The sequence below is a fragment of the Balaenoptera musculus genome, chromosome 3, assembly GCF_009873245.2.
Source record: "Balaenoptera musculus isolate JJ_BM4_2016_0621 chromosome 3, mBalMus1.pri.v3, whole genome shotgun sequence".
Taxonomy (NCBI): Eukaryota; Metazoa; Chordata; class Mammalia; order Artiodactyla; family Balaenopteridae; genus Balaenoptera; species Balaenoptera musculus.
This window is the reverse complement of record NC_045787.1, coordinates 154099676-154122713: the sequence shown is the minus strand read 5'-3', so window position 1 is coordinate 154122713 and position 23038 is coordinate 154099676. Positions and strand designations below refer to the sequence as shown.

Here is a 23038-nt window from a genome sequence, read left to right as displayed (position 1 = left end):
CATGTGGTCTTTACCCCTGACGGTGAGCGTGGCTGAGGTCCTCTCCTGCCCGCACACACACGAGTACTCCCCAGCATCCTCCTCAGTCAGACCACGGATCTCCAGCTCACACACGGCTCCGTCCTGCCTCAGGCTCACTCTGTCTCCAGCTCTGAGGGCATCAGGCCCCTTCCTCCACTCCACAGGGGCTTCCTTGCTCAGCTCGCACTGCAGTGTGGCCGTGGCCCCTTCTGTGGCCTCCTCCTTCCTCAGACCCTTTGTGAACTTGGTGGGAAGGGCTGGGAAAGTCAGAAAGACACAAACACTATAACGCTCTCTAAAGGCACAGATTAGACAGGACATGGACATCACAGAGAAGACACAAAACACAACTGGACACGGGCAATGTGCTGGGTGTGCCAAGCACACGCTGTGCACTGGGGCTTCCCTCAGCCCAGTCCGTTCAATGTGTGCTGTGACACCTTCCGCAGACTCCTCAGGCCGCACGTTTGTACGAATCTGCTGGGCAAGGCTGGAGAGGGTTGGACGGTGTGGGGAACATCAGATTCTCTGGAGATTATTGGGGGACAGCACATGCCTGGATGGAGTAAAAGACACAGACACTAACAGGAAACAGGACAGAACGTGCAGTGACACGAGGGGTGGAAAGTAGCTCAGATGCTGGTTGCTCATGGCTCACACAATAGCGCAGAAGGAGGAAGGAATTCCATGGAGTTATGGGAAGAGGGTGGCACTGAAACGAGGACGGTAGGGGGAATAAGTGCAGGGGGATGCCATGAAGTCAATAATTGGACACCAAAACACAGCTCTGCTTCACCACATGGGTCTTTACCCGTGACAGTGAGTGTGGATGAGGTTTTCTCCAGACCACACACACAGGAGTACTCCCCGGCATCTGCCACAACTAGGTCACGGATCTCCAGCTCACACACGGTCCCATCCTGCCTCAGGCTCACTCTGTCCCCGGCTCTGAGGGTCTCGGGCCCCTTCCTCCACTCCACAGGGGCTGCCTTGTTCAGCTCACAGTGCAGCGTGACTGTGGCCCCTTCTGTGGCCTCTTCCTTCTTCACACCCTTTGTGAACTTGGCAGGCAGGCCTGGAGATGGTCAGAAACACACAAACACTATCACACTCTCCGAACACACAGAAGAATCAGGACGTGCACAGTACAGAGAGGACACAAAACCCAACTGGACACCGACCACCTGCTGGGTGTGCCCAGTACACACTGTGGACTGTGACATTTAAAGGTCCAACCTGTACATGTGCCACACAGCAGGCAGGGACCATGACAGGGACAACAAAAGAATTATGGAAGGAAAAGGATAGTGAGACAGCAGAGTAGAAAAGGAAACTGAGAGCAGAGAGGTGATGCAGCCACCAAATGCCAGTCCACGTGGTCACATGTGGTCTTTACCCCTGACGGTGAGCGTGGCTGAGGTCCTCTCCTGCCCGCACACACACGAGTACTCCCCGGCATCCTCCACGGTCAGGTCACGGATCTCCAGCTCACACACGGCTCCGTCCTGCCTCAGGCTCACTCTGTCTCCAGCTCTGAGGGTCTCGGGCCCCTTCCTCCACTCCACAGGGGCTGCCTTGCTCAGCTCGCACTGCAGTGTGGCCGTGGCCCCTTCTGTGGCCTCCTCCTTCCTCAGACCCTTTGTGAACTTGGTGGGAAGGGCTGGGAAAGTCAGAAAGACACAAACACTATAACGTTCTCTAAAGGCACAGATTAGACAGGACATGAACATCACAGAGAAGACACAAAACACAACTGGACACGGGCAATGTGCTGGGTGTGCCAAGCACACGCTGTGCACTGGGGCTTCCCTCAGCCCAGTCCGTTCAATGTGTGGCTGTGACACCTTCCGCAGACTCCTCAGGCCGCACGTTTGTACGAATCTGCTGGGCAGGGCTGGAGAGGGTTGGATGGTGTGGGGAACATCAGATTCTCTGGAGATTATTGGGGGACAGCACATGCCTGGATGGAGTAAAAGACACAGACACTAACAGGAAACAGGACAGAACGTGCAGTGACACGAGGGGTGGAAAGTAGCTCAGATGCTGGTTGCTCATGGCTCACACAATAGCGCAGAAGGAGGAAGGAATTCCATGGAGTTATGGGAAGAGGGTGGCACTGAAACGAGGACGGTAGGGGGGATAAGTGCAGGGGGATGCCATGAAGTCAATAATTGGACACCAAAACACAGCTCTGCTTCGCCACATGGGTCTTTACCCGTGACAGTGAGTGTGGATGAGGTTTTCTCCAGACCACACACACAGGAGTACTCCCCGGCATCTGCCACAACCAGGCCACGGATCTCCAGCTCACACACCGTCCCGTCCTGCCTCAGGCTCACTCTGTCCCCGGCTCTGAGGGTCTCGGGCCCCTTCCTCCACTCCACAGGGGCTGCCTTGTTCAGCTCACAGCGCAGCGTGACTGTGGCCCCTTCTGTGGCCTCTTCCTTCTTCACACCCTTTGTGAACTTGGCAGGCAGGCCTGGAGATGGTCAGAAACACACAAACACTATCACGCTCTCCGAACACACAGAAGAATCAGGACGTGCACAGTACAGAGAGGACACAAAACCCAACTGGACACCGACCACCTGCTGGGTGTGCCCAGTACACACTGTGGACTGTGACATTTAAAGGTCCAACCTGTACATGTGCCACACAGCAGGCAGGGACCATGACAGGGACAACAAAAGAATTATGGAAGGAACAGGATAGTGAGACAGCAGAGTAGAAAAGGAAACTGAGAGCAGAGAGGTGATGCAGCCACCAAATGCCAGTCCACGTGGTCGCATGTGGTCTTTACCCCTGACGGTGAGCGTGGCTGAGGTCCTCTCCTGCCCGCACACACACGAGTACTCCCCGGCATCCTCCACGGTCAGGCCACGGATCTCCAGCTCACACACGGCTCCGTCCTGCCTCAGGCTCACTCTGTCTCCAGCTCTGAGGGTCTCAGGCCCCTTCCTCCACTCCACAAGGACTGGTTTGCTCAGCTCACAGTGCAGTGTGGCCGTGGTCCCTTCTGCGGCCTCCTTGCTTCTCAGTCTTCCTATGAACTCAGCAGGTAGGGCTGGGCAGGGTCAGACGAACACAGAACATCAGAGTCTCAGGAGAACTTTGGAGACATGACAGGACAGAGGAAAAAACAGACTCCAACAGGATAACAGGACAGAACCTGCAGTGACATGAGGGGTGGGAAGTAGCTCAGAGCTGGTTTCTCATGGTTCACACAACAGCCCAGGAAGGAGGAAGGAATTCCATGGAGTTATAAGAAGAGGGTGACACTGAGACAAGGAGGGTGGATGGGATGAGTGTAGGCGGAAACCAGGAAGTCAATAATTGGACACCAAAACACAGCTCTGCTTGGCCACATAGGTCTTTACCCTTGACGGTGAGCACGGCTGAGGTTTTCTCCTGCCCACACACGCATGAGTACTCCCCGGCATCTGCCACAACCAGGCCACGGATCTCCAGCTCACACACGGCTCCGTCCTGCCTCAGCCTCACTCTGTCCCTGGCTCTGAGGGTCTCGGGCCCCTTCCTCCACTCCACAGGGGCTTCCTTGCTCAGCTCACAGTGCAGTGTGGCTGTGGCCCCTTCTGTGGCCTCCTTGGTCTTCAGATCTTGGATGAACCGAGCAGGCAGGGCTGCAGAGGGTTAGATGGACAGAAATCATCAACCCCTCAAAAGGACTGGGCGTATGACCAGAACATTCAGGATGAGAACAGAAGTAGCCAGGGTGGAGGACATGTGAAGAGGCAGACCAACGCATATGTGACAGTGTGATCATCTTGCATCTTGCCCAGTGAGGTGCAGGGTGGCAGGGGACTGGTCCCATCCAGGCCTCTTGTCTTCTCAGCGCGCATCTGTCCTACCTATACCCGTTCATACTGTCTAAGCGCTGACCTTGTCTGCACCCAGAGTACAAACCAGGCTCCTCCAGTTCACAACTCACACATGCAACAATGCAATGTACATCTCTCCTGGGAGAATCTCCAGAAGGCACCTTCCAGTCATGACATCAAGAGCCCCACTGACATCCCTCAGTTGTGCTCCCCACCCCAGGTAGAGTGTCAATCCAGCACTGCCCACATCTGGGCTCACTGCATGCCTTCCCTGCCCACACCAGGCCCCACCTCATCCACCTCACACACTCCTTTCCTTACTCCACTGGACTTGCACTCTCCTGGCTCAGATCTCCTAGACCCTAATGGATTCTAGCTGTGGCCTTCTAACCACGCCCCAAGCCCTCCACCTGCAGTCTTCTCCTCCATCCCAACTCCAGGAAGAGTGTGAGCTTCACAAGTTATAGCTGACCAGAGTCCACCCTGGTTACAACCTGTTGTGGGCTGAATCATGTCCCTCAGAAATCATATGTTGGAGCCCTAACCCCCAGGACCACAGAATGGAGATGTATTGGGGGATGTGGTCTTTAAAGAGGTGACCGAGGAAAAAGGAAGTCACTGGGATGGAACCTAACCCAACATGACTGGTGTCCTTGTAAGGAGAGGATATTAGGACACAGATACATACACAGAGGGATGACCATGTGAGGACATGGAGAGAAGATGGCCATCTACAAGCCAAGGAGAGAGGTCTCGAGGGAAACCAGCTCTGCCCACACCTTGATCTCAGACTTCCAACTCCTAGGACTGGGAGGAAAAAATTTTCTGATGTTTAAAGCCACTGTTATGTTGTTAAGCCATTCAGATTTTGGTACCAGGAGTGGGTCGCTACTGTAACAAATACCTAAAATTATGGAAGTGGCTTTGGAACTGGGTGATGGGTCACAACTGGAAGAGTTCTGAGGTGCATGTTAGATAAATCTAGATTGCCTTGAAGAGATTATGGGTAGAAATATGGATGCTAAAGGTGCTTCTGGTGAGGTCTCAGATGGAAATGAGAAATGTGTTATTGGAAACTGGAAGAAAGGCAATCCTTTAATAAAGCAGCAAAGAATTTGGCTGAAACATGTCCCAGAGTTTTGTGGAAGGTAGAACTTACAAGTGAACTTGGATATTTAGCTGAGGCGACTTGTAAGCCAAGCATTGAAGACACAGACTGATTGCTCCTTGTTGCTTATGGTAAAATGTGAGAGAAAACTGAGTTATGTCAAAGAAGGAAGTATTTAAGCAAGGGGAAATCAAAAGTTGAGGATTTAGAAATTTTTCAGCCCACTGAAATTGCAAAAAAATGAGAATGCCTGTTCTAGAGAGAATACCAAGGGTGTGGCTGGAAAATCATTCAGCAAAGAGATTATGAGTGTGAGTCCTGGATCCAATCAGCCACCTCAGCAAAGCCAGGACTAGAGATGGAATTATCCAGGAAGGCTGTGTGGAAGGCTCTTGTCTGAAAGCTTGGACTCCTGTGAATTGTAAAGGAGACCAACAAGGCTTTTGAGAATTTTATATCAGCAGAAACACTGCCAGCCATGACTTAATCAGACACAGAAGGGACAAAATGATGGAAGCTGGGATTTCTATAGGATGGGTCAATACAGCTATCCAGCTGGGAACATGTGCTATCCTTCAAAGTTGGGAAGAATAACCCCAATGGCAATTCAGAGGTCAGCAGGGATGCCACTGCATCCGTGGTCCCAGAGGGCCATGCCACCTCGGTCCAGGGCCGAGGGGGTGAGGTCACCACTCTGGTGGGCCCAGAAGACAGAGCACTGACCCAGAGGATCATTCTCCAGCCTTAAAATCTAACAGAATCTGTCCTACGAGATGCTGGGTTTCTGTGAAACCAGTGGCCTCTTTCTTCTTTCCTATTTCTCTCTTTTGCAGTGGGAATATCTATCCCACGCTTGTTCCACTGAAGTATTTTGGAAACGTATAACTTGTCTGATTTCACAGGTTCACAGCTGGAGAGGAATTTTGCCTCAGGATGAATCGTAACTCTAGTCTCACACATACTTGATTTAGATGAGATTTAGATTAGATTTTGGACTTAGCTTGACACTGGAATGGGTTAAAACTTTTGGGTTTGGGGGATGGGGTAAATGTACTCTGCATGTGAAAAGAACATGCATTTTGAGGGACAAGATGACAGAGTATTATGGACTGAATCATGTCTCCCCTCAAATTCATATGTTGAAGTCTTAACCCCCAAGAACTCAGAATGTGAATTTTTTTGGAAATAAGGTCTTTACAGAGGTAATTAAGGATAGAATGGGGTCACGGGCGGGGGGGGGGGCACTAATTCAATCTGACTTATAGGTGTCCTTATAAGAAGAGGAGATTAGAACACAGGAACACACAGAGGATGCCCAGGTGAGGACAAAGGGAGAATACAGCTGTCTACAAGCCAAGCAGAGAAGCTTCAAAAGAAACCAACCCTGCAGACACCTTGATCTTGGACTTCCAGCCTCCAGGACTGTGAAACAATAAATGTGTGTTGTAAGTCATCTATATGTGGTATTTGTTATACAGCCCAAGCTTTGAGACAGAGCTCTTCAGAGGCTCCACACAATCTCCAAGGTCAATCAAATGCTGTTACCACACACAGGAGGGCCTGGCCTGTCTGGCCACCTGCTCCCTGAGCCCCTCAATGCTGCACCTCAGTCTTCCTGTGCACATCCGTCACTAACATGAATGACCCCACTCCACACCTGAGGTCAAGAGCCCATGCGTACCCACAGCCCCAGCCACATGCCAGTGGCCCAGAGCAGCTCTCCTGGACCACGATGCCTCCCTGGGGGTGTCCTCACACCACCCGCCCCTTGGGTCTGTACCCGCAGGGTCTAGACAGGGCTGGCCAGTGCGTTTTGTGAGATGGATCAGACAGACGGTGACTGTAACCCTGAGATGACAGTGACATTGGGAGAGCACAGAACAGGTGGCAGAGAGAAGTCATTCAGGTGGCCACATGCAGTCTTTACCCCTGATGGCCAGTGTGGCAGAAGTCCTCTCCTTTCCGCACACACACGAGTACTCCCCAGCGTCCGCCACAACCAGGCCATGTATCTGCAGCTCACACTTGGCCCCGTCCTGCTTCAGGCTCACTCTGTCCCCAGGTTTGAGGGTCTCGGGCCCCTTCCTCCACTCCACAGGGGCCGCCTTGCTCAGCTCACACCGCAGGGTGGCTGTAGCCCCTTCCATGGCTTCTTCATTCTTCAGACCCTTTGTGAACTTGGCAGGCAGGGCTGGTCAGAAAGACACACACACAGTCACACTCTGTGAGCACACACAAAAGGCAGGATGCGAACAACACAGAGGAAACACAAAACCCAAGCACACATGGGCCATGTGCTGGGTGTGCCGAGGACACACTGCGGTTGGTGGCTTCCCTCAGCCCAGCCTCTTCTGTGGACTCCTCAGGCCTAATACTTTGTATTAACCTAGGAGGCAGGGCTGAGAAGGGTCAGAATGACATGGAGACCGTCGGATTCTCTGCAGAAGTTTGGGGTCAGAACGTGACAGGATGGAGGAAAAGACACAAGACTCCAACAGCACAACAGGACAACAGGACAGTACCAGTGGTGACACGAGGGGTGGGAAGTGGCTTAATTGCTGGTTTCTTCTGGTTCATACAACAGCCCAGGAAGGTGGAAGGGATTCCACTGCCTTATGGAAAAAGGGTGGCACCGAGACAGGGAGAGAACGTGGAATGAATGCAGATGGATGCAATGAAGTCAATAACTGGACACTAAAACATGGCTCTGATTGATCACACGTGATCTTTACCCCTGACAGTGAGCACGGCCAAGGTCCTCTCCTGCCCACATACACACTCCCCAGCATCCATCATAGCCAGGCCATGATCTCCAGCTCACACACGGCCCCACCCTGCCTCAGGCTCCCTCTATTTCCATCTCAGAGGGTCTCGGGTCCCTTCCTCCAATCCACAGGGGCCATCTTGCTCAGCTCACGGCACAGTATGTCCATGGTCTCTTCTGTGGCCTCTTCATTCCTCAGACCCTTTGTGAACTTGGCAGGCAGGGCTGAGGAAAGCTAAGAAGTCACTGAGGACATCAGACTCTCTCAGGGGACTCTATGTCCAGGACACCACAAAAACCACACAAAGTGCAAGAGAGCACAGTATGAACAAGTGAACAAATGCACAGATGGTGATGGAGGCAAATGCCCCAGAGGGAACAGAGAACACAAAGCACTGGACATGACATCTACCGGACAAGGAAACAGGAGCCATGAGACAGCTGGGGGAATCCAATTGAAAAGATACAGAAAGCCACAGGATCCAACAGGGTAGTTGGTGACATGGAAACAAGTCTATTTGGTCTCACGTGGTCTTTACCCCTGACAGTGAGCGTGGCTGAGGTCCTCTCCTGCCCACACACGCATGAGTACTCCCCAGTGTCCGCCACAGCCAGGCCACGGATCTCCAGCTCACACACGGCCCCGTCCTGCCTCAGGCTCACTCTGTCCCCGGCTCTGAGGATCTCGGGCCCCTTCCTCCACTCCACGGGGGCCGTCTTGCTCAGCTCGCAGCGCAGTGTGGCCGTGGTCCCTTCTGTGGCCTCCTCCTTCCTCAGACCCTTTGTGAACTTGGTGGGCAGGGCTGGGCAGGGTCAGAGTGACACAGAAAACATCAGACTCTCTGGAGAATTTGGGGGGGATCAGGATGTGGACACTTGACAATAAAACACTCACACTTCGGAGCAAATAAGGAATAAAAGCTTGGACCCACAGACACATGGGTAGGTGGCAGTGCGTGGGGGCAGAGGAAAGACTAGGCTGAGCCCATCTAGATACAAACCAGCAAGGAAATGGAATCCTCAGTGAGGACCTCATGACATGGACAGACACATAGAAATGGCCACAATGCCCACAGGATGGATGGAAAAGGACAGTAATCAGAAGGGATGTCCTCTCAGCATCTTCCATGGCCCATCCTGCCTCAGAGTGTATCTGATGCCAGATTCAAGGGCCCAGATCCCTTCCCCCACTCTACATGCCAGGCTGCCCAGCTTACACCACACCATGGCTGTGGCCCCCTCCAGGCCTCATTCCTTAGCAATTTTATGATCTTGAGGGATATAGCTGCGGACGGAGACACAAAGAGAGCTACCTAAACTTTCCCACGGGTTTGCACCAGCACTCCCCCCTAGTCAACTCCTGCTGCTGCTGGGGCCAGAGCCCCGGCATGACTGGGCCTGAACAGGACTGACAGAGCTAGGAACACCACAGCTAGAAGGGAAGCCGAAGTCACCCTCCTCCTGGCCTGTCGCCCTGGAGTAGGTGTCCTTGGGACCTGCATACTCTTAAAAGCAGCTCTCTTGGGCTGCTTGCAGCTGGTCAACTTGGGTCCTCCGCTCCTCGGCCACTGGTGGTGCCTCGTGCAGCGCAAGTTGCTCTAGACTGTGAGATAGGCCTCCAGGCCCACATCCCCTGTGGTCTCCTGGTGGGTCTGAACAGTGTGAGTGCCCAGTGTCTCTGCGCTGGAGACGCTGCACTCCATTCATGAAGTTCAAGGTGGCATGGTGGCCTGGCCTCTCCCCAGAGATCTGAGTATCTGCGCACATGACGGCCCTGACCAGCCTCCAGAATCCTCTTCACTGTCCACCTTGTCTTGTGAGCCTGGCCCAACAGGGCCCAGGATGTGAGGCCCCTGTGCACCTGCAGAGCTGTCCTTCCTCCTGCGCTGAGATGCCCCCGTGCCCCTTCATCAATGCTGCTCACAGGACCCTCTCGGGACATGGTGGGTGGCCTCATCCTCTGTCCCATCTGCTACCCCCGCAGGAAGTGAGCAGGCCCTCACTAGGGCAGGCCCCTGAGGACCTGGACCCCCGGCACAGGGAGCTGACCTATCGCCAGGCCATGAGCCACACCACAGCCAAGCCCCGTCCTGAGTCCTCATCTCTGAGGGTCTCAGGCCCCTTCCACCACTGCATGGGGCTGCCTTGCTCAGCTCACAGCACAGCATGAATGTGGACACGGCCCCTCCCATGGCCTGCTCACGCTTCATAACTTTTGTGAATTGGCTGGTCAGGGCTGGGGAAGGTCAGACGGACACATAGACTGATGGACTCTGGAGCTTGCAGACAAGGAATGGGCCACAGACACCATGCTGCCCACACAAGCACCGGCTGGAAGGGGGGCCCCGAGGGGACACCAGGCAAAATGCCCACAGTGGCTGCTCTGATGCAAGGGGACTCCCCCTACCCCGCTTCAAGGATATCCACCCAGCTGGCCGTCATCCACCCCACAAAGGAAGTGGCCCTATTGGCCCCTAAACCCATGGGCCAGCCCTCCTGCTCTAGTTGACTGTGCCCCACCCTCAAACTGTGACCTCTCATCCCGTGTCCCAGCCACAGGTCGCCACGCCACGCCTGATGGACCCCCTTCTGTGGCAGTTGCCTAAAGCCAGCTTACCTGCCACAGATGCCAGACAGGGACCCAAACGTCAGCATGGGTGTCCACCTGCCCTTCCTGACTCTGGCTCTGCTCCTCAATGTAGCTCTTCCTGCCCCTCTTTCCTCTCCTTCCACAGTCAAGCACTGTCCACACCCACCTCACCTCCACCTCACCCTCCACACCCACCTCACCTCCACCTCACCCTCCACATCCACCTCACCTCCACCTCACCCTCCACATCCACCTCACCTCCACCTCACCCTCCACTTCAAACTCCACCTCACCTCATACCTACCTCACCTCCACCTTACCCTCCACATCCACCTCACCTCCACCTCACTCTCCACTTCAAACTCCACCTCACCTCCATACCCACCTCACCTCCACCTTATCCCTACACCCAGCCTCACCTCTCCTAACCACCAGACGCTGGACAGCAGAACCTAGGACCTCCCATCACGGCTCTCCCATGGCCCAGCATGCATGTCCCAGCTTCCATCTCTTGACACCCCGTTCGACATCCCACCCTCGAGGGCCACGCTTTGATCTACTTCCTAGCTTCTCTCTTGGCATGCCCCCTCAAGAGGACCATACTTCCACTCTTGTACTGTGTGGGTGCCCTCCTTCTCTCCCTCAGGCATGAGCCCCTGAGGGCAGGGAGGACCATATTCTCTGCTCTTTATCTGAGATGGGCCTCACAGAAGCAGGAGATGGGCCTCACAGAAGCAGGTGCTGGGAGACTCGTGCTGCAGGAATGCAGGAGATGCACACAGAAGCGAAAGACTGTACACAGACAGGGCAGAGCTCAAGGACGTGATCAAGCCCTCAGACACGAAGCCACTGCTCCACGTGGCCACACACAGTCTTTACCTCTGACAGTGAGCGTGGCTGATGTCCTCTCCTGCCCGCACACACACGAGTACTCCCCAGCATCTGCCACAACCAGGCCACGGATCTCCAGCTCACACACGGCTCCGTCCTGCCTCAGGCTCACTCTGTCTCCAGCTCTGAGGGTCTCAGGCCCCTTCCTCCACTCCACAGGGGCTGCCTTGCTCAGCTCGCAGTGCAGTGTGGCCGTGGTCCCTTCCATGGCCTCCTTGCTTCTCAGTCTTCTTATGAACTCAGCAGGCAGAGCTAAGGATGATCAGACAGACACAGACATCAGAGTCACAGGAGAACTTCAAAGGCAGGACATGACAGGACAGAGGAAAGGACACAGACTCCTACAGGATAATAAGACAGAACCTGCAGTGACACAAGGACACAAGGGGTAGGAAATAGCTCAAATGCTCGTTTCTCATGGTTCACACAACAGCCCAGAATGGGGAAGGAATTCCATGGAGTTATGGGAAGAGGGTGGCACTGAGATGAGGAGGGTAGGTGGGATGAGTGCAGGGGGATGCCATGAAATCAATAATTAGACACCAAAACACAGCTCTGCTTGGCCACATGGGTCTTTACCCCTGACAGTGAGCACAGCTGAGGTTTTCTCCTGACCACACACGCATGAGTACTCCCCAGCATCTGCCACAACCAGGCCACGGATCTCCAGCTCACACACGGCTCCGTCCTGCCTCAGGCTCACTCTGTCTCCAGCTCTGAGGGTCTCGGGCCCCTTCCTCCACTCCACAGGGGCTGTCTTGCTCAGCTCGCAGTGCAGCGTGGCCGTGGCCCCTTCTGTGGCCTCCTCCTTCCTCAGACCCTTTGTGAACTTGGCAGGCAGGCCTGGAGATGGTCAGAAACACACAAACACTATCACACTCTCTGAACACGCAGAAGAAACAGGACGTGGATAGTTCATAGAAGATACAAAACCTAACTGGACACAGACCACCTGCTGGGTGTGCCCAGTACACACTGTGGACTGTGACATTTAAAGGTCCAACCTGTACATGTGCCACACAGCAGACAGGGACCATGACAGGGACAACAAAAGAATTATGGAAGGAACAGGAACAGGATAGTGAGACAGCAGAGTAGAAAAGGAAACTGAGAGCAGAGAGGTGATGCAGCCACCAAATGCCAGTCCACGTGGTCACATGTGGTCTTTACCCCTGACGGTGAGCGTGGCTGAGGTCCTCTCCTGCCCGCACACACACGAGTACTCCCCGGCATCCTCCACGGTCAGGCCACGGATCTCCAGCTCACACACGGCTCCGTCCTGCCTCAGGCTCACTCTGTCTCCAGCTCTGAGGGCCTCAGGCCCCTTCCTCCACTCCACAGGGGCTGCCTTGCTCAGCTCACAGTGCAGCGTGGCTGTGGTCCCTTCCGTGGCCTCCTTGCTTCTCAGTCTTCCTATGAACTCAGCAGGTAGGGCTGCAACAAGGTCCGATGGACACAAGACATCATCTTCATCCCCCCACAAAGGATGAAAGGGGCTGTATGGAACCGCATAGGGTCACATGGGCAGAGTGGGTAAGTATACTTACCCTGTACGGTGAGCGTGGCCGATGTCATCTGGTCCCCGAAGCAGCAGGAGTACTGCCCGCTGTCCTGAGGCTGCAGGTCCCGGATGAGCAGTTCCAGCATGGTACCCTCCTGCCGCAGGCTGTACTTGTCTCCAGGCTGCACAACCTCATCTCCACGACGCCACTCCACGGGCATGGCCTCCGATGACAGCATGCAGTGTAGTGTGGCAGCACCACCCTCCAGCACCTCCACGTCCTTCAGCCCCTCTCGGAACCGCACTGGCTGAGCTGTGGACAGGCATGAGCCCAGCTCAGCCCTCACCCCGCTGCCTCCTACAGGGGTCTCCCCTGCAGTCAAGCATGGCTGAGAGCAGCAGCTGCAGGGTGCAGGCAGGCCCACCTCACTGTCTACACTGGGGGCTAGTGACGGTGACCTCAAGACCTCTGCCTCTCGAGGATGGTGAGCCAAACAGCAGGAAACAGAGAAGGGTGGAGTGTTATGGGCTACATTGTGTCCCCCAAATTCATCTGTTGGAGCCCTAGCCCTCAGGACCCAGAATGGGACCGTATTTGGAGATGGGGCTCTTTAAAGAGAAGACTGAGGTAAAATTATGTCCCTAGGGTGGGTCTTAATCCCACAGTATTGGTGTCCTTACAAGAAAAGGAGATTAGGACACAGACACACACAGAGGGATGACTGTGAAGACACAGGGAGAAGACAGCTATCTACACGCCAAGAAGAAAGGCCTCAGGAGAAGCCAGGCCTGCCAACACCTTGATCTCAGACTTCTAGTCTCCAGAACTGGGAGACAATAAACCGGGAGACATGTTTTTTTATGCTACTCAGTCTGTGGTATTTGTTACCCGGACCCGAGCTGACTGAGACAGATGGAGATGAGCCAAGCCAGGAGAAGGGAGACATGGTGACGTCAGAACACAAAACAAAGTCAGGAATGAAGTAAAAAAGAGATTGCTGGTCAGAAGACCAAGAGAGGGTGAGGGATGCTATCAGGAGCATCAGAGACCCAGAGATGGGCAGTAGGGAGCAGAGCGAGATGGATGAACTGCTGGAAAGATACAGGTGGACAGACGGAGCCTCAGAACAGCCCCCCACACACCCACACACACATAGAGGGCAGAGATAGAGAGGGTCAGATAGAGTCCTGGAGTCCCCCTTGTCCCTAGCAAGACAAGAAACAGGGGTGCCCAGAGTGCGGCTGGAGGCTGCCCAGCACCCCCCTCCAGGGGCTCACCATGGACCCTGACAATGGAGCTGCTCCAGGCACCCCCAGCCTCACACTTGTAGTGCCCACCGTCCTGAAGGGTGGTGTCAGTGATGACCAGTTGGGCTCGGCGGCCCTCATAGCTCAGACGGCACCGAGCCGACGGCCGCAGGGCCTTCCCATCCTTGGTCCAGCACACAGGGCTGTCTAAAGCAGCAGTCTCACAGACCAGGGTCAGATCTTCCCCCTCCATGACTGTGGCATCTGTGAGCTCCTGGGAGAAAACACTTGGCTTCTCTGAAGACAGAGAGGGATGCATAAGACACTTGGGGGCTCCTGCAGGAAAAGTCCCAGGTCTCACTGCAGACCAGGCAACACTCCTGGTCTGTGCCCACCTGCCCCCCTCAGTCTGGGATGCAGACAGGGCTGCTGGGGGAACAGGACAGGCTCTGTGTGGCTCCACACACCAGAGGGGTGGACCCAGCCCCTACACTGACCTTGCGTTCACCTCTGCATACCATGTGCAACAACGCATCTTGAAATAGCACCACTCAGCCTCCCAAGCCCCGCTCCCTGGGATCCAAGGCCCCAGCCCATGGGAAGTCCACGGTGCCTTCTCTGTAAGCCCCAGGGCCTCACCCAGCGTGTGGCCAAGCCACTGTCTTGAGGTTGCATGCTTAGTCACACAGACTGGCCCCCACCACGGCACTGGGCACTGGGCATGCAGCCTACCTGTGACCTGCAAGGCAGCTGAGGTCCGCTGGTCGCCTGCCTCAAAATGGATGGTGCCTGAGTCCTTGAGGGCCAGCTGCCGCAGGGTAAGCACATGACAGCCACCCGGCTGGACCTCGATCTCATTGAGTTCGTTGGCAGACAGCGGGGTTTTGTCCAAGAACCAGTGGACGGGCTTGTAGTCGGCAGGGGAGATACGGCAGCAGAAGGTGGCCGAGGAGCCCTCCTGCACCTCCAGGTCCTCCAGGTCCTCCGTGATGAGCACTTTCTGGCCTGCAGGGACACAAACGGGCACGTCAGGGACCCTCTGGCCGGCTGCCAAGGGAAACAGGGTGCTCCCCAAGACCTGGGGTGGGCGCACAGCAGGGATCGAGCAAATGACTCTAACGGGCTCCGAATGACAAAACATAAAACAGTAAGTGGGTCCGAGCTGAACTGCCCAAAAGTATTTGTTTTAGATCCACCAGTGAGCCCCAATCCACCTCTGGGGTCCTTCTGCAGAGCACACAAGGTGACCCACAGCAAGGGCCCTCCATCAAGCTGTGCTCCCTAACCTGTCTAGGCCAGTTATGCCTGTCACAGAAATCACTTAACGCAATTAAATTTTGTATTACCAGAAGAAACGAGTGTGAAAAAAGACGCATGGCTATGGTAACATTTAAATCGAATGCATTGGAGGACTGACAACGTGAATCACTAGAAAAAAATTTTTTGCTATTGTCTTAGGTATGGTGAAAGCTTAGGAAGAAGTCATAAATATAGAGATAGATTGGCCTCCAGATTCCTTCTGTATTCACAGGTGTCTTGAAGCTATTGCACACCGGAAAGCATAGATGGCACATCATGAGGGCAATGTACACAAAAAGAGATAAGGAATTCTGATTCGTGAACTGATACACAAAGAAAAGGCTCTGGCTGACACTATTAGACTGGTACAAGTCTGTGTGTTTTAAATTTTTTTAAAGACCATATGTTGTTATTATGGGACACTCTGACTTTTTTAAAGTATGAACATCTATTGGGTTGGCCAAAAAGTTCGTTCGGGTTTTTCATAGCATCTTACAGAAAAACCTGAACGAACTTTTTGGCCAACCCAATACTTTATTAGATAGCGGTGCTTCTACTGCACTAACAAAATGTTTCCACTGAGCTCAGTGGATTCACTGTATTTCACTGAAAAAGAGAAAAAAGTCAAGAGTGAGGCTTCTTTGTTATTCTTTTGGGTTTTTTTCTGTGGAGAGACCCCAGGAAGGACCTCCAGCTGACTTCACCCTGGACGCCGGCCCTGGGATCTGGAGGGCTGGGCTCAACCTTGCCCTGATGCCTACTTGTCCTACAACCATGAACCAGCCAACAACCCCGAGTAAAGGCCCAGTTTCCCCATCTGTGAAGTGGGAGAATGATAACTCTCACCCTGCCTGCCAGGTGAAAACTGCTGCTCAAACCTGAAAACTTCCCCGAGCGAGTCTCCTTCCACAGGAGCAGAGGCGGTACATCTGCATGTAAGTACGTGCAGAGCTCATGCAGGGGCACACGCTGGAAGGGCTCCAGAAACATTCATCCAGCAAATGAATGCACAAATAAATGAGGGCTGCCAACTCATTTACACAAGGCCCAGCTGGGAGGGCCAGAGACAGGACCACCCAGGACAACTCCCATTGGAGAGGGGGAAACCAAGGCTGGGTTTGTCTAGGGCCAGGCAGAGCTCTGATCTCTGCCCATCTTCAAGTCTACTTTAAACAAAGCTTACAGCTGAGCACACCATGGGCCTTGAAATACAGTGTGCAAATGAAAGCAACAGCACGGTGACTGGGCCTAACCTTTCACCAGGAGCCGAGCCTGGGACTGGGCCTGGCCGATGTCACAGGTGTAAGTGTCACTGTCCGCCTTCTCCAGGGCGCTGATGGTAAGCCTCAAGGTCAGGCCCTCCTGGCTGGGAGCATGCTTCTCCGAGGCTTGCAGCTCTGTGAGGCCCTTGCGCCAGGTCACTGAGGCCGCGGGGCGCTCCGTCTTGCAGGCGAACACAGCTGTGCCCTTCTCCTCCACCTGCAGGTCAGCCAGCTCCTCCGTGAACTGGTTTGGCTTTTCTGGGGGAGAATGGATGGGAGGGAGAGGCCTATGCAGACCCCATGCAGGCCCTCAGGACAGGAAATCACTCCCATCACAGGTGGTTCTCCTGGCCCACCCACAGAACCTCAGGGACCTGAGCGAGTCCCTTCCCTGCTGGGCGCCCCTCCGTTCCTGCCTGGGAAGAGAAGCCACAGGGGCTGTCCCAGGGTCTCTCATGGGGGTTACCTTCCACTCGGAGGCTGGCTGTGCTTTTGGAAGACTCCGTCTCACACGTGTACTCGCCAGAATCTTTGAGTGAGGCTGCGTGGATGACCAGCATGGCTCGAGTGCCTTCGACGAGAAGCTCATACTTCTTACTCTTGCGAATGGCTTTCCCGTCCTTCAGCCAGCACACTGGGGTCCCCTCCCGTGACAGCTCACACCTCAGCACCACATCCTCACCCAGCACGGCCCGCTGGTCTTCCAGTGGCTTCACAATGTCAACTGGCCTCTCTGAAAAACACAGAGATGGTGGCCCAAGAGGCATGGCCACAGCTCTACCCACGGCCACAGCCCTAGCCATGCCTGGGGTGAGGGCAGGGCAGGCATTCAGGAACCTTCAGGTTCTGAAGCCTGAGACCACAGAACCTACAGCTCCAAAACTTCCGACTCTGGAACCTCAGACCCAGGGGCCTCAGAGCCCTGGAATACCAGGGAACGACCCCGGGAGGGAGAAATATTAGACCACAGAATCTTATGTTCTCAGCACTGTTCAGAGTCCTGTGACTCAAAGCATGGCCATGGGCCAGCGCTGACTATGGGCTGAGCTTCACCCACTGGCACCAAGTACTCATGCTGGAAGTAGGAGCTCAGAAATGCCAATGGCAATTTCACTGGCTTCATGAGTCATGCACCCTGGGAGCTACCACAGCAGTTGAATCACGGACTGAAGATCAGAAACCCTGCTCCTGCCCAAAGGCTCCAGAACCTCATTCTAGAAAGTAAGCCCCCTGGATGACCAGAACCCCCCAGTACTCTGACAGATGCCTCTAGGTGCCAACCAGGGGCTGGGGAGACAGTCCCCAGATGCACCCCCTTCCAGCTTCCAAGCCCAAGGCCCCTGCTCCAGGCTGCCTGGGGAGGGCCCAGGCTCAGCAGCTCCCAAACCAGCCCCTGGAGACAGACCCCTGACCTGTCCCAGCCAGTCAGTTCCCACTGCCACCATCACCCACCTCTGATGATGAGCGAGGCCTTGGAGGTGAGGTCCCGCACAGAGAAGACCACCTCCCCAGCGTCACTTGGCAGAGCATCTCGGACAGCCAGCGTATACTTGCGGCCCTGGCGTGTGGCCCGGAAGCGGCCAGAGCTGCCCACCGTTTTCCCACCAACCATCCATACAGCAACATCGCCAGTGTTCTCATGGGACAGGACGCACTCAAAGCTGCAGCTCTCGCCCTCCATCACCTCCACTGTCTTCAGCCTCTTGGTGATGCCCACGTGCAGGTCTGTGGGCCGGAGGAGACAGCCGTCACGCCAGCCAGGCCCACGGAAGCCTGCCCCTCGAGACAGGCACCGTCAAGCCCGTAGCAGCCCCGGTCCACACCCCAGGAGGGGCAAGACCAGCCAGAGAACCTGCATACCCACCCTCCCCAGCCCCACTCCCAGAGGGCCTGCTGCCCCTCTCAGCAAATGTCCTCTTGGCCTCCAGCTGCCCACACCTTGGTGTTTGGATGGTTGATAGCTATGCGTTATGACCAAGGCGGCCGCCTTCACATTTGCTACGGAACAATGTGGAGAGCATAAGCACCACACACAGCTGTCACCAGCTTATATGCTCCGGAAGAAGAACAGGCACCCAAAATGAAGAGGCAATCCAGCTCTAGGACAAACTCACCACACCGCCCTCCCTTTCCTGTCCCATTCCTGTCTCATCAAACACTGGCCAGACCATCAGGGACCAGCCACGGGATCACAGGGCAGCAGGCCTGCCACGCACACAAGAGACAGCAGGACTACGGGGGTGGAGCCAGGACAGTGGTGCACACAGGACGTCACGCATTCACCCTATAGTTGGGGAACCAGGCCCAGATTGGGAGGAGCATGTGAAAAGCATGTGGCCTGCCCACAGCCACCTTCACCAGGCTGTGCCATGGCCTGGGAGCCCTACTGGGGCACCCCCTGCCTGACATCTCGGGCTCTCCCACTCGCCCACTCCAGGAGGCTCTCCTGACTGCCCCTCTGTGGCCCCTGTGCCTGCCCGTACACATCCCCTGGTGCAGAGTGAATGTTTCCAGCCTCTGTAGAATCCTTTACACCTCGGGACTCTATCAAGCAGGGCCAGTCTAGTCTCCCAAGCTTTGCTCTGTTGCCCATCATCCCTGGCCCGCCTGCCTGCACCTGGGCCTCCTATGACCCTGTCAAGCCCGCTCCTTCAGGAGCCTGCCCTGACCTCTCCAGGCTCAGCAGAGCAGCCCCTGGTCTCGGAGAGTGGGTGGGCCCCCCAGGCGGAGGCACCCCCATGCCCAGAGCCACGCCCCCCCCGTGCCCTGGCCCCGTCATCTAGAGCCAGCTGCAGCACGCACCGTGCACGGTGACATGGGCACGGGTCTCATCAGTACCCACGTCGCAGGTGTACAGGCCAGCATCGTCCCTGCTCAGGTTGTGCACCACGAGTCCCCGAGTGCCCGCTGTGTACAGGAAGTCATACTTGTCACTGGGGCCCAACTCCATGCCGTCCTTTCGCCACACCACACGAGCCTGGTGGTCAGAGACCTCGCACCGCAAGGTCAGCGTGCCCCACTCCTCCACGGACACGTCGTCCAACGCCTTCAGGAACACCACCGGCTTCCCTGCAGGGAAGGTGTGGGCGACTGAGGGGACGAGCTGCCACCTCTGGCCCTCGGGGTGCCAGGTGCACATCCCAGGGGTCCCCAGAGACCCCACAAGGACACCTCACCTTTGACCTCCAGGCGGGCCGAGGCCATAACCTTGGGCGAGGAGGCGCATACAGTGCCCGTGTCAGCCCGTTGGACCTGCTTCAGCACCAGCGTGTGGCGGCGGCCCTCATGGGTAATCTTGTGGAGGCTGTCGTTGCACAGTGGCGTCCCATTGAGCGACCACTCCACCTCCTCGTCCTCGTGGGACAGCTCGCAGGAGAAGCAGGCACAGCCCTCCTCCGTGACCTCCAAGTCCTGCAGCGGCTGCGTCACCGTCACCTCCCGCACTGCCAGGAGCACAGCAGGCAGCTCAGCATGGCCGCCATCACCGCCTCCCCTAGAGACCCTCTGGTGGCCCCGTGCCCCCTCGCTCTGTACCTTCCACAGTAACCTCAGCGCTGCTCTGGGCACTGCCGGCCTGGCACCGGTAGACACCAGCATCCGCGGGCGTGAGCCGCAGGATGCGCAGCTCTGCCATGTGGCCCTCCAGCCCCATCTTGAACTTGTCAGATGGCACCAGGGGTGTCTCCTCCTTGTACCACTGCACGGTCTTGGGGGGTGGCTTGAAGTCACAGGACAGGACTACCGACTGCAGCTCACGCCCCACCTTGGGCTCTAGTGGCCGCGTGAGCACCATGGGAATGTCTGTGGCGGAAGGAAAGAGGGAAGCACTGCGTAAAGTGGGCCAGACCACAAGGCCATAACACCTGCCCCTGCCCTGCCTCCTCTCCATCCTCGGCCAACCCGCCAGGCAGTGCACTTTCACCTGAGACGACCAAGCAGGCGGTGGAGCGTGATTTGCCGATGGTGAAGTGCACCGGCCCCGTCATGGTGGAGCAGGTACGCCGCAGCGTCAGCCGGTGCACTGTGCCCTCCTGTTCCATCCCCACGTCAGCCCCTGCCTGCAGCACCGTCTCCCCCAGGAGCCACTTAGGCGGCCGCACCGAGGGGATGGAGGTCTCACACTCGAACCAGGCAGGGGCGGGCTCCATCACCGTCACATCCTGCAGGCCCCGCACGATAGTGATGGATTGCTCTGTGGGCAAGCGGCCAGTCACTGGGGCAGTCCCGAGGGAGGATCACCAGCCACCCCTCCTGCGCGGTTGGTGTTACTTCCTGGGAACAAACCCTCTCAGGCATGCTCACTTCCTCCCTGGGGTGACCCAATTGCGCCCAGTCAGGTCCTTCTCAGACCTGGCCACCTCTAAGTGCCACAGGCTGTAACACCTCCCCTGGGGGAAAAAAGGAACAGCTGCCCACCCAGCCCTGCCCGAACCTTCCACAAAGAATTGGGCACTGGTCTTAACATCGCCAGCATCACAGGTATAAGTGTCCTCGTCCTCAGGCTGGACGGCGTTGATGACCAGCTGGCGGTAGAGGCCGTCACTGACCATCTCATACTTGGCCCCGGGCTGCAGTTCCACGCTGCCCTTGAACCACCGCACCTGGGCACTGGCCCTCGACATCTGGCACTCGAGCACACCGCGGTGCTTCTCCATCGCGATCTTGTCCCGCAGCGGGCGTAGGATGGATACTGGCAGCTCTGTGGGTACACCCAGCAGGGTCAGGGCAGGTGCACAGTGACCCCGAACACCCAGGGCTGGGTGCTCTGGCTGTGCATCTCCCAAGCAGCCGGACTGGGACATCATGCTCAGGCTAAACGGCCTATGCCGGCCCGCCCACCAGTGCCAGCAGATAGCTAGGCTGAGTGTTGCCCTCGGGCTAGTCTGGGACTTGCTGCTCACATCTGACCACAAGGACAGTGGGCACACACCCACACTTGCTACCATCCAGTGGGCCTCAGCATGCCTGCCCCGCTCCCCCACCCCGCCCGTCCTCTCGCCACACAGCCTCACCCTCATCCGGCACACCCCCGAATCCCTTGCACCCTGCCCTCACCTTATGCATCCAAACGCCCCACACCCCTGCCCCCTACCTGTTTCTAGGCCCTTTCTCCCTCATGCCCCGCAGCCACTTTGACTGCCATCAAGGCCACCAGGTAAAGCCTTGTGTGCTTACTTCCTGCCAGGGCCTCACACCTTTTCTCTCCAGCACTTGCTGCAGTCCCAGGAAGGAGAATTCATTGGTACCTCCATTTTAAACAAAGAAGGAGACCCCAAGGCTGCCTCCCCTAGACCACTTTCTTCCTGCCAAGGAGGGAATACCCGCTTTCCCTCCTCCTGGATCACTGCAGTCCTCATTCCAGGAGGGACCCCAGGACAGGGACAGCTGGCCTTTCGGCCCTGTAAGACTCAGTACATGTGCTTGTTCACACACACGCTGTCCAGCCCATGCCCTGCCCTGAGCCGCCATTACCTTTTACTCGGAGCTGGGCTCGTGATTCTGCACATTGTGCTACAAATTTGATTTCCCCTGCATCTTCCACCAGGACCCTCCGATAGATGAGAGTGTATGTCCTTCCTGGGAACAAAGGCCACTCAGCACTAAAGGGAGGGGTGGCCGGGGGGCGGGAAGGAGGAGGAGCCCTGCTGAAGCCCACCCACTGTCCTCGTCTCACCTTCCTGGCGGATCCGCACATTGTCACTGGGCCGAAGCTTGCTGCCCTCCCGGAACCACTGGGCAGGCACCTCATCGTGGGAGACCTCGCAGGAGAAGGTGGCACCCTCCCTCTCCATCACTTCCACATCCTCCAGAGGCCTCACGATCTGGACATTTCGGCCTGGGGCAAGAAGCAGGCCCTGCTACATCCTGACACGCAGAGCTATCTGACCGCTACCCCCGACCCCAGCTTGCTGAGGGAGTGCAGGATGGGTGGGACAAGAGCAGAGCCAGAGGGCCAAGCACTTGCTGGGTGACGCAGTGGGGGGCCAGGAGGTTCCTGCACCCACCCGCCCAGCCCTCACCTTGCACCGTCAGGGAGGCCGAGCTCTGAGCATCGTGGGCGTCACACACATACACGCCCTGGTCCCCAAGCTCACATCGGTAAATGATGAGACTCCTGCAGGCCCCCTGGGCCACCATGCCCAGTGTCTTGCTCACCTGCAGCTGCACACCATCCTGTGGAGGAATGAGGCCGGGTCAAGTGCTGGAACTGCCCAGCAGGGTGGTCCCACTCCTGCCCACCCATGGTGAGAGGTAAGAGGGGGCAGAGGAGTCCAAGTTCCCAGGCACCTTCAACCAGCGCACATCCACATTGGGGCGTGAGAGCTCACAGTCCAGGACCACCTTGTCCTTTTCCGTGGCCACCACATCCTGCAGAGGGCGGCTGAACTTCACAGGCAGCTCTGGGAAGACAGGAGGGCAGTGGTGAGAAGCAGGGCCTCTGGGCGGGGACAGGGCCTGAGCTGGCTGGAATCACTCAGCTGGTTAAAGGAATGAGCCTCCCTCCTCCAGGATTC

General features: G+C 56.3%; 1 protein-coding gene across 1 annotated transcript in view; it reads right to left on the bottom strand.

Moving 5' to 3' along the window:
- LOC118892570 (obscurin-like) overlaps positions 1-23038 on the bottom strand; it is a gene marked incomplete at its 5' end in the record, with an annotated part of 122302 nt that overhangs the window by 71750 nt on the left and 27514 nt on the right. The window contains 26 exons of the mRNA XM_036847318.1: positions 15-278; positions 833-1096; positions 1418-1681; positions 2237-2500; positions 2822-3085; positions 3399-3662; positions 6896-7159; positions 8272-8535; positions 11202-11465; positions 11793-12056; positions 12384-12647; positions 12761-13027; positions 13993-14259; positions 14695-14967; positions 16515-16781; positions 16990-17256; positions 17976-18248; positions 19326-19592; positions 19700-19966; positions 20058-20324; positions 20446-20715; positions 20956-21222; positions 21996-22100; positions 22198-22359; positions 22544-22697; positions 22812-22924. Of these exons, the coding sequence (XP_036703213.1) occupies positions 15-278; positions 833-1096; positions 1418-1681; positions 2237-2500; positions 2822-3085; positions 3399-3662; positions 6896-7159; positions 8272-8535; positions 11202-11465; positions 11793-12056; positions 12384-12647; positions 12761-13027; positions 13993-14259; positions 14695-14967; positions 16515-16781; positions 16990-17256; positions 17976-18248; positions 19326-19592; positions 19700-19966; positions 20058-20324; positions 20446-20715; positions 20956-21222; positions 21996-22100; positions 22198-22359; positions 22544-22697; positions 22812-22924 (6390 nt within the window). The remainder of the gene's footprint in view (positions 1-14; positions 279-832; positions 1097-1417; positions 1682-2236; positions 2501-2821; positions 3086-3398; positions 3663-6895; positions 7160-8271; positions 8536-11201; positions 11466-11792; positions 12057-12383; positions 12648-12760; positions 13028-13992; positions 14260-14694; positions 14968-16514; positions 16782-16989; positions 17257-17975; positions 18249-19325; positions 19593-19699; positions 19967-20057; positions 20325-20445; positions 20716-20955; positions 21223-21995; positions 22101-22197; positions 22360-22543; positions 22698-22811; positions 22925-23038) is intronic.